We start from the raw sequence: 11800 nt of genomic DNA on the forward strand, positions 1-11800 counted from the left end.
AATTCTAGACAGAGGAGATTACTGTAGGCGTCGGCTACCGTCCCACTACTGGTCTGTATATAAGTACTCTGCATGTATCACCAGTAAACAGCTTTATTCGGGACCAGCCAGTTTACAGATACTTTCAGAGAGATGGGACCTGTTGTCATGGAAAAGAAACTGATGGAACATAAGATTGCCTCTGGGAATGTGATAAGTATGGGCCCGGATGAGTCTCTGCTCATCCTCATCAAACACTGCCATGACATGAAGAAACAGGAGACGTGCCTCAGATTCATCACTTTGCTCCTGCTGCTCACCTGTGCGGCACTGTTCATTTATACCATGGGTGCTGATTTAAAATCTGGATCCAGTGGACAAGGGGTAAGTTTCACAAGTTTTTCCTCATGTGAGCTTCTTAGAGAGCTTTAGCTGTACCATTGATAATGTGGGCATGTTAAGTCCAGTGATGGATTAAGATGGATGAACTTGAGTACTTTTGCTGTAAGATCTTTGAGTCAAGTCAAATTTGTGCAGGGATAGAAACATGTCTTAATGCGTCTATAAAATATGTATAAGATTTATATTGACACAGTGGTTGTGTCCACATTTTTATAGTGCCACTTTAATTCAATGCAACCTAGATTCATCCTTATAGACAGCAAATCTACTAGCTCACTTATACACAATACATCTCAACGGACATAGAGGACCTATGAACTATAGCTGACCAAATATATTTCCAGGCTAACTGTGATGAAGCTTTTTATCCCAGACACCCTGTTGCTTCCATATTTCAGCCCATTTTACTTGCCCTTTACTGCTATGGCATCACATTTGGACTTACCTTAGGTTCTCATCAAGCTGTCATATAATCTGTATAATGGCCACGATTTTATCAGATTAAAATGTTATTACTTAGGATGAAACTTGCATAACAATGTGTTCTCCCTTATTCCTAGAGTGCAGTTGAGCAAAATCCAACCCACTCCAAGCAAGACAGAATGTACCCTGCAGGTATGCCATGTCATTAAGTTCATGTGTAGAAAAAAATCTGTGGAGGCTGGAGGATTTCAATGTACAAGTTAAAGCTTACAAGTTGATGTATTCTTCACTGCTCGCCACTATACTATAAAGCTCCATGTACAGTATCTAATTTTGTGCATATATTTCATAACCAAGAGAACATTCTCATGCTTTTGTTGCATGACACAGATCAGGGTTTTGCTTTCCCTGAAATACTATGAGCAGACAAGCAGCATTGTTTTGAACCTTTCTTTCCTCTTTCTCTTTATCCACAGGTGATCCTAAAACAAACTCCACAACACCGCACATTCGTCTAAGTAAGTTTTTTTGTGAGATTTCACTACTATTTCCATGACTCTTTTGTTTTCAATCATATAAATCATGCAAGTTAATGAAATCGTGACAATTTGGCCACAGGAGGAAAACTCCAACCACAATCCCCCAGGTGGCAAACATCTAAACTGTAAGATTAAAAACTTATGCAGGTTGAGTTTTTTTTCCCTTTTTTTAGATTTTAAAACTTGACAAAAAGTTTCACAACAGAGGGAACATCTACATGTATGACACATACATCTGTGTAGGTATAATCACACGCTGCAGCACATTCAGCCGGAGTACACATGGCCGGATGAGTCTTGGCCAGCAGCCAACAAGGGAAACAGGCTCACATAATAGATTTCATGTATTTCATCAGAGCTCCTTTGTTTTGATTTGCTTTTTCTATGTTTAAACATCGTTTCTCTTAATCATGCAATAGTTGAGATTTTGGCCACTTGGGAGCAGCAGAAATAAATTCTGAACACAACATTGATGTCACACTTTAAGACTGTTGCTTATTTACACATCCAGTGGTTAGGGAGAATCAAGTATCATATTAATTTTGTTTTTCTGTCCACCCGGTGTATGTAATCCAATATTCACTCTCTTTTGGCTGTGTTTTTTACAGAGCCTCCAAAGTCCCAAAAGATATATATTTTTTAATATTGTGTTATTATAAGTTATTATCTCCTGAGGGGAATATCTGATTCTTTAGCGGCTAAATGCTCCACTCTCTTCACCAGCCAGTCTACAGCTAACTGTGTCTGTTAACCCTTTGGTGCTGAGCAGATAGTGTACCGTGGGTTTTAAGTTGTAGGCCATTGTCATTGTCATAGTGAGAATTGTATAATTTATGATCAGACAACCTCAACAACTTGAGAGAATTATGTTTTCAAATGAAACATTTGATTTACTGTGTGTCCCTCAATCCTACAGGGTTTGTGTCCAAAGACAACGACAATGATGGACAACATATCAAATGGGAACGAATGTTTGGTGACATACAATACAATGCTGAGAAAAATGCCATTGTGATTAATAAGACAGGCATATATTTTGCCTACGTACGCATTGCTTTAAGATGCCAAAATGAGGAGGGATATGAAAAGTTCTTCCTAAAGCTGCAACGCTGGAACGAAGGTTACAACAAGACTGTTAAACGGATGGAGGTCTTGGAAAGTATAACATGCACTCAAGGAGAGTCCAGCACTGTGTTTGTGGGAGATCTTTTTGACTTGTTGGCAGGAGATCATATGAGTGTGTTGATTGTAGAGGGTTACAAACTGGTCACGGAATTAGCATTTGGTGCTTATCTCACATAGAGAATATGCCTCTTGTGTGTGTGTGTGCTCACTGTCTCATTCTTTATAATGTATTTTTAAAAATTTTTGAAACAAAAAAAAAAATCCATTTCAGGTTATTTATCATCACTAATTTATAAGCTTTGTACTGTATGTGTTAAAGTATTTCCTGTTAAGGCTTTAAATAAGTATTCAGGTTAGGAGGATACAGGATGCAGACAGGTGACAAGTTCACCGAAGTGGGGGAGACTAAGGTATTGTTCCACTATGAACGGCTTCAGTGCTCCCTGACATGGATCATCCAACGCTCCGAACTCCACTGGAGGGATGAACAGTATTCTTCTAAAATATACTCCCTCATTTTGTGTTTTGATGATTCATTTATTCCGGTTTCTGCTTTAATTTGTCACCAGTCTCATTATATGCTGGATACTATATAAGCACTCGAGTATTGTTTTCATGAGTAATATTTTAATGAGATAATATTGACGCTACTGTATTAAAGTAAAGCATTTCCATTGCCTTTGAAGCTTGTTATCTTGGTGTTAGGATGTTTGAGTCATGGGTATGCTTGACTGAAAATTGTCATCAGTTTTGATGGGGTTTTGGATGAAATGCCTGAAATGTGCTCTTTGGTTAAAACAAGATGAAGGCTGTTATTTGTTTTTTGAGATGAGCCACACATTTGTTAATCTCAGAGTTTGCTGTTGGCTATTTATAATAAACTAACAATTGTCTCTAACAGTGATCTGTCAGTTCACCCAAATTACAAACACATATTTACCCACTTACACCTAGTGGTATCTCACTAGAGTTTTAGACAGTTTTTTTTATTGCTGATGTTGTTTAATATCCTCTGCTGAGAGTTTTATTGCCACCTCGGTACAATGAAAGCAAATGAAACTGTATTTGTTGTGTTGAAAGCATGGAAAATTGACATTCTAAAACTGACAATTAAAACTATAAAGCACTGAGTCTTTCGGAGTCTTTTTAGAAACCTCTCAGAAAATGGTTCTCAGCAGAAACATTTCTCTGTCAAGGTCTGTGGATTATCATGAGTAACTTGAACATTGCTTTTGGAAAGATATGTTACTATTGAATTTTTCCAAATGTCATTTTGGAAAATTTCATCCACCTCCATTGTATTGGGGTAAATTGTAAGTTTTTAGATTTAACTACAGAAGTTAGCTTTGAAGTAAAACTCAACGCCACTGTTGTTTAGTTCTTAGGTTAGCCTAGGCTTGACTTTTTACTTGGATTGCCTACAATTAATTATAGTAAAAACTGTGCTAATTTGTGGAATTTGTCTCTTACAGGCGTCCCAACATGTATAAATATAAAGTGCATGTGTTTGACACAGCTAATCAACAGCATCAAACCAACAGTCAAAAACATGCTAACGTTATTGTGAGTCTACAAAACAGATGTTAAGAATGTAAGGAAACTGTAGTGCTGAATTGTGAAAATACAGGTTTCACGTAGTATTAGAAAGATTTCTATTTATTGTGTGTATTTTTGTTTATTTTTGTATCGCTATTTATTATTATATGAATTATAACGCACTAACTTAAGAATTTTGAATTTACAAAACTAATTTATGGTTACTGTATTATACGTCTTAAAACTCTGAGTTTGTTTGGTTTTTAGGATATAATTCCCTTATGTGCATTATCATGGGTGCATTTGTGTCATGGCTACACTTCTGTCAGAGAAAAAGTATTTCTAATAATTTTTTTGAGGTGTGTTGCCAAAAGATATTTAATTTTTTGAAACCTTACTAAAATGTATTACAATGATTGAGTTTCATGATTATTTTTATTTTCATTGATTACATTAGATTTACTATTTGATCTGATAATACGACTTAAACTTCCACGTTTGTATTTATATACAATTTTTTTTTTTTTAACAATGGCTCCTATCAAACTCCCATCTGTTTTGGAGGGATTTTTTCCTTGTCGTCTGGGAGAGCTTCCTACAACCTCCATTTTGACAAAAACTGTTTCACACAGTGGCTCAGATCCACAATTATGCTAAGTTTATGACCTTGTTTTTGTAGCTTACACTGACTTAAATTAACATGTAATAAAACTTCTTTTTTAATTAAGATACAAGACTGATAAGTAACATGATGAATTCACTTGACATGACAAAAATCTTTTTTTTGCTCTGTTTTGCTGACCACTCTCTCCATGTGCTTGAGTCCAAGATGAATTGAGTAATATGAACTATTCTTTCTTAATTTGTGATCACATGATTACTTTAGCTTATGGTTACCTAGATAAAGGGGGCGGCTCATTTTACCCACTGGCTCTATTTACCCCATTCTCCCCTACTCGTTTTTTTTTTACAGTACCATATGTACCATAGGTGCCAGGGATGCAATTCTTCCAGAACTTACGGGGTCAGCATATGCACCGAATTGAAGGCATTGTATAAGGGCTACATGGAGTTGAGCCAGGAGAGGAACTAACCTCAGCTAAAATATATTCCTGTGGGTGTCAATTATTGAGTACACCCATTAGCTTATGGGAAGAAAGCGCTCTAGAAATCAAAAGATAAGTTTATTGAGGTAGTATACTCAATGCAACTAAAACATAGCATATACAGATATAAGTAGTGTGTCATCTGATTTACCTGCCATATATTCCACATTTATCATTTAGCAATAAGGCAATAGAAAGAGGTTGGCCACCTAACAAACAGCACTATCCTCTTCCTCTTTTGGTTACGCAATGGTTGACACACTTTGTTTATGATGTAAATCAAGTCTTCATTTTCCCGGGAGATTGTACCCGGTTGCAGACAGAATTACATAGTGACAACAAGGCTTATAGAGAACCAATCTAAATGCCAATGGTGTCATCATTCTAATAAGTTAAAGCAGGTGACTATTTCCACTTTAATATTCTATTTTCCATATTATCATCATCGTGGCTGTCAATTTACTGAAAGGTTTTTTAGATTTTATGATTTTTATTGCCATATTTTGGCACAGCAACTTCTACATTTCAGTAGTCGTTGGTAACTTCTCTCACTCTGACGGCTGCTGCCTCTGTGTCTCTGTAAGTCTCTGTCCAGTATCATCTTGTGTTGCAGTTGACAGTGTAACATCACCTGTAGACAATAATATCCCCTCCTCTAATATCTCTGGGACTTTCACATCGCTTGACCGTCTCCCATCACTCACCGCTTTGCTTTACAAAGACGTGTTTTTTTTAGCATCTAAATGCATGTCAAAAAATTCCCTCTTTATTTCTGTCACACTACAGTGCTGCTCTGATGACACGTTGTTGACAGCTGGATTCATATGTTCTAATTGTTTTGGGTCGACTTCTACTGACACTTTGAAATTTGTTATGTTTTTGTCTACTGATTTCTGAGAGCACCACTTAAAGCTGTGCAGTGTTTTTACTCTTTGGGAATGTTTTTGAGAATGAAACTTGCCCACAAACAGAGCGGTTTATGGCAATCTTAGGAGCATGGGTTATATTAATGATAATAACCTGTGTCAGGTCAACAAGTTCAGGCAGAGAGTTTGTTGAATCCGATTTGGAACACATTGTTGAAGCATGGGTGGATGCATCTGGTGCATTTACTCTTGCTGAAGCCTCACCACACAATTACAACTTTTTTCACGTAGTCATGACAAATGCAGTGGTGGTGTCTTCATTTTTGCAAATCACCTGATTTGTTGCCAAATTTCAGTTGGTAAAGTACACAGCTTTGAATACCTTGTCTTGATTATTCAGGGTGATATGGCAGTTTTATTTTTGATGGCCCCCCAGATATAACTGTGAATTCCTTGACAAGTTTGAAGATCTCTTGTTTGAAATCTGCTCTGATTACAATAATGTAGTTATAAGTGGTGACTTTAATTTCCATGTCGACAGTTCTGCTTCCACGAACACAGTCCAATTCATGAACCTACTTCTCTCGATATGGTTCAACATGTTACTGAGCCCACCCACCAATGTGGTCATACCCTTGATCTTGTAATATCTCTGTACTGTATATAGATGTGTTGGGACTATATGTAGACCACAGTTTACCACATGTTTCAAGACCTGAGCCCTGGGGGTTCGCACCCAAAGTGTGAAGCTCCACCCATGGATCCAGGTTATCAAAACTAGAGATGCTGCTTGCTCTTTCACACCTCCAGCAGCTGCTGGAGCAGCTCTCTGCTCTCTTGTGTGGCCTGCTCACAACAGACACACACAGTCTTCTTTACAGCAGAAATTTAGTGAAATGGAGTTAGCTTGCTGCTAACTCTACACAAAGGAGTGACCTGGGCCCTCTGCACGACTGGAGTACTGTCTCCCCAGCAACGCCTGCATCTTTCAGCTTCAGAGCCAAAGCCTTCTCAGCCTGACTCACCCGCGGATTCACCGGCTACAAAGCAGAACACAACAAAGCATCTCTTCCTTCATGGACTGGTAACCACTTATAGTCAGGTTACTGCATAGCCACACCGCTAGGTTAATGTTAGCATGCTTAACACATGTTACATCCAGTAACTAGGCCTTGCATGCAACTAACCTCGTTTTAACCTGGCACCTTTAGCCTACACCAATCTTCCCTATACACACACACACACACACACACACACACACACACACACACACACACACACTTGTATATAGGTACACTTAGCTAGATTAGTGTTGGGTGTTGCTTTTACCCTTTGTTAAATAAATGCTCTTGGATATACATGTTGTCTGTTTTAATGTTGCACAAGAATGAGTTTTGCCAACCTCTGCTCTGTAAAGAACTCCAAATCCTTCAACCATAACTAACTACTGATATGGTGATTTTGTTTATACTTATTAAATTAATTATTAATCAAAGTCCCAAATTCATAGATTAGTACACTTTGAGACTGAATTGGCTATCTTTTTCCCTGAGTCCAGGGTGGTGCCCTGTTATTATTAATTCTTATTAATAATTTTATTGATTTTAATAATTAACAATTATCTTTGATAATCATTAATTGTTGCTGATAGCCAAACTTGTCGCCACGGCCCAACAGATGTCAGAGTTACTAACATTGAAGATGTCGCTATTTCTAATTATTACTGTGTTTTCTGAGATAATCTTGGTAACCAAAAGTGTTGATTCAAGTAGAACTGTTAGAAAACAGTACATACAAGAAAACACTATTAAAGAATTTATTGACTGATTTTGTTCAACATCATCACCTTTACCAACATCTATCAGTGTTAACTGTGATGATCTCATAGCTACCTTTAACACCAACTTGCTGTCAAATATAAACACTGTTGCACCACTAAAGACCAAGATACTCTCTGGCAAAATTAAACCCCCATGGAGAAATGTTGTTCCTATAAGCTGGCTAAAATGTGACTGCTGTAAAGCTGAGAGAAGATGGAGAAAATCAAAACTCAAATCTGACCAGGACAGCTATAAAATTCTACTTCAAAACTATAACAAGGCCATGGAACTAGCCAGAATATCCCGTGTCTTATTAAAAGTCACAAAAATTAACCTAAATTCCTATTCTCATCCATTGACAAACTAATCAGTCCTCCTCAAGCTATTTGCAGTGATGTGTTTTCAAAGAATAAATTGAATGATTTTGCAAATTTTTTCGATGAAAACATTGCTAATATCAGTGACAACATTTTAGAAAACCAGCACAATTTTGATTTACCTGTGGTTGAAATCATCTTTAAAATCCTATCTTGAACACTGGACTTTTATCGTTTTACCATCACAATAAAGCTTAAACTGTCATCACTGTCATCAAACACCAAACAATGCATGCGTATTGCATTATGCAATACCGCAGGTTATTCCTACTTTTGTGCTCTTTTGGTGGTAACAGAGGAGTTGCATGCCATCATCATTAGGAGTGCTACTCCTGATCAGTGCGGTAAAAGACACAGGAAAACTAAGCAAAATAAAACAACCACAGCAAAATAAACAACCACAGCCAACAACGTATGTTCTAAAGTAATAAGTAGGCTAAAATAAATAAATACAATGTAATTTTGCCCTAGAACAGGCATAGCCTACTTATTGCACTAGGATAACTGTAATTATTGCACTAGTATGAATGTAATTATGCACTAGAACATAATTTTGTTATTACTATAGCAAATTATAGGTATGTGTCTCTTTATAAATACTACCCCATAAAATAATGTGTTTTCCCAGCAGGATGGGAGAAGACACAAAATCAATGCAACTCTACTGTGTGAGCGTGAATCGCCAGAATGTTTGTGAGTGCGGGCAGGAGTTGACACACATGGCGGGAGTGGGCGGGAATTGATTCACCGGTGTGGGAGTGAGTGGTAATGGTTAGAAATCCAGCAGGAGTGGAATCAAGATCGTAGTCTTAAATTTACAGAGACCCAACAATTTTCCCAGCAGCAGTTGGCGACAGCGGTAAGGAAAAACTCCCCTTTAACGGGAAGAAACCTCAAGCCAAACACAGCTCTTGGTGGGCGGCCATCTGCTTTGACCGGTTGGGTTGAGAAAGAGAAGGAAAGATGGAAAGGGGGAGGAGCAACAATCATATCAACAACAATAAGCAGCAACAGCCAGGGAAGGATGCCAACAGGACTGCATAGGGCAACGAGGGCTTGGCCTGCATCTCAGGGTTTGTCCCTTTCATTTCAACTGTCTATCTCTGCCGAACATTATAGTTAAGTAAGTAAACGCTCTTTAACACAAACTAATGTGGGGAATCTTAACTTATCATGAAGTTTCTGTGGAGGTTGAAACGCTGCGTGCCACTGTTCGCTTTAGCTTTCCGTGCAGTCTCATGCAACTTACATTGGAATTTCCAGTTCCCACTTCTAAATACGATTCTCATTAACATCTAAGCCAAAAACATGGGAATCTTTCCCTCCCACATGACTTAAATGCAGTGTCACTTTAGTTACAAGAAGTGTTTGAGGTGCCACAGTTTGTCACGGTTACTCATCTATAAAGAGTCAAGCGACAAGTAACAGGACAGGGGCACTTCAACTCGGGCCAGCGCCCCTCTGGCCCCTAAATGTTTTCTGATCTGGTGAAGGGGGTTGGAGCCGCCCTGGTCTTGTCCTTGGCTGGCCTCTGCTCGACTGTCTGTTGCTCTGTCTCTGTTACTCTCCTTGCTCTGACACTGCTCTAAGTCATTTTCACTGGCTGGATGGCTGAGCGTCTTTTTGGCTTAAAACCACTGAATATATATTGCTGAATTAATCCTACACTCTTTGTCTATAACAGTTACATGAACGTGGTTTGCATTTTGAAACTCTTTCAGTAACCTAGGATGTTGAAGCAGCTTAAAAGTACGTCTTCTGGGAACATTAAGAAGTATCTGTGGTCCCAGAACTTGCATCTAGATGGCGATAGCAACAGCTCAGGAAGTGGCCACGTTGCCCAGGATATTGCAAATGCTGCAGTGCTGCAGAAAATGTACACTGATTTAACCAACCTTCATGACATACATCGAACTACAGACACAAAATCAATGCAACTCTACTGTGTGAGCGTGAATCGCCAGAATGTTTGTGAGTGCGGGCAGGAGTTGACACACATGGCGGGAGTGGGCGGGAATTGATTCACCGGTGTGGGAGTGAGTGGTAATGGTTAGAAATCCAGCAGGAGTGGAATCAAGATCGTAGTCTTAAATTTACAGAGACCCAACAATTTTCCCAGCAGCAGTTGGCGACAGCGGTAAGGAAAAACTCCCCTTTAACGGGAAGAAACCTCAAGCCAAACACAGCTCTTGGTGGGCGGCCATCTGCTTTGACCGGTTGGGTTGAGAAAGAGAAGGAAAGATGGAAAGGGGGAGGAGCAACAATCATATCAACAACAATAAGCAGCAACAGCCAGGGAAGGATGCCAACAGGACTGCATAGGGCAACGAGGGCTTGGCCTGCATCTCAGGGTTTGTCCCTTTCATTTCAACTGTCTATCTCTGCCGAACATTATAGTTAAGTAAGTAAACGCTCTTTAACACAAACTAATGTGGGGAATCTTAACTTATCATGAAGTTTCTGTGGAGGTTGAAACGCTGCGTGCCACTGTTCGCTTTAGCTTTCCGTGCAGTCTCATGCAACTTACATTGGAATTTCCAGTTCCCACTTCTAAATACGATTCTCATTAACATCCAAGCCAAAAACATGGGAATCTTTCCCTCCCACATGACTTAAATGCAGTGTCACTTTAGTTACAAGAAGTGTTTGAGGTGCCACAGTTTGTCACGGTTACTCATCTATAAAGAGTCAAGCGACAAGTAACAGGACAGGGGCACTTCAACTCGGGCCAGCGCCCCTCTGGCCCCTAAATGTTTTCTGATCTGGTGAAGGGGGTTGGAGCCGCCCTGGTCTTGTCCTTGGCTGGCCTCTGCTCGACTGTCTGTTGCTCTGTCTCTGTTACTCTCCTTGCTCTGACACTGCTCTAAGTCATTTTCACTGGCTGGATGGCTGAGCGTCTTTTTGGCTTAAAACCACTGAATATATATTGCTGAATTAATCCTACACTCTTTGTCTATAACAGTTACATGAACGTGGTTTGCATTTTGAAACTCTTTCAGTAACCTAGGATGTTGAAGCAGCTTAAAAGTACGTCTTCTGGGAACATTAAGAAGTATCTGTGGTCCCAGAACTTGCATCTAGATGGCGATAGCAACAGCTCAGGAAGTGGCCACGTTGCCCAGGATATTGCAAATACTGCAGTGCTGCAGAAAATGTCCACTGATTTAACCAACCTTCATGACATACATCGAACTACAGCCTCAGTTGAGGGAAAACTGTCCTCGTTGATTTTGTGGATGTCTGAAGTGGAGAAAAGGGTGGATTGGCTAGAGGATACAGATAAAAAAATGAAGGCGTACCTGAAGGCTAGGGACGTTTCTGGTGACTGATAGTAAAGCTGCTGAGTATGCAGAGTTGCAAGACCCTGATTGGATGTGTGACTTGGCATTCGGGGTGGATGTAATGGGCCATCTGAATGAGCTCAATCTGAGGTTGCAAGGGAAGAATGCGTTCATGCATGAGCTGTATTCATATGTGTGAACATTCAAAGCCAAACTGACCCTGTTTTCCCAGCAAATGATCAACAAGTGCTTCACACATTTCCCAACACTGGCTACCCTGGATGTACCACCCTGCCACACTGACAGATACACCACTACTCTAACAGACCTCCACATCGAGTTCAAC

At 39.4% G+C, this 11800-nt stretch overlaps 1 protein-coding gene across 1 annotated transcript; it reads left to right on the forward strand.

Moving 5' to 3' along the window:
* LOC121885905 lies at positions 1 to 3589 on the forward strand. Its single transcript, XM_042395729.1, has 4 exons — positions 1 to 363; positions 942 to 996; positions 1281 to 1322; positions 2260 to 3589. Exons 1-4 carry the CDS (start codon positions 133 to 135, stop codon positions 2643 to 2645), a joined length of 714 nt encoding a protein of 237 aa, XP_042251663.1. The 5' UTR covers positions 1 to 132; the 3' UTR covers positions 2646 to 3589.
* Positions 3590 to 11800: the final 8211 nt, after the last annotated feature.

The sequence above is a fragment of the Thunnus maccoyii genome, chromosome 19 (assembly GCF_910596095.1).
Source record: "Thunnus maccoyii chromosome 19, fThuMac1.1, whole genome shotgun sequence".
NCBI classification, from domain to species: domain Eukaryota; kingdom Metazoa; phylum Chordata; class Actinopteri; order Scombriformes; family Scombridae; genus Thunnus; species Thunnus maccoyii.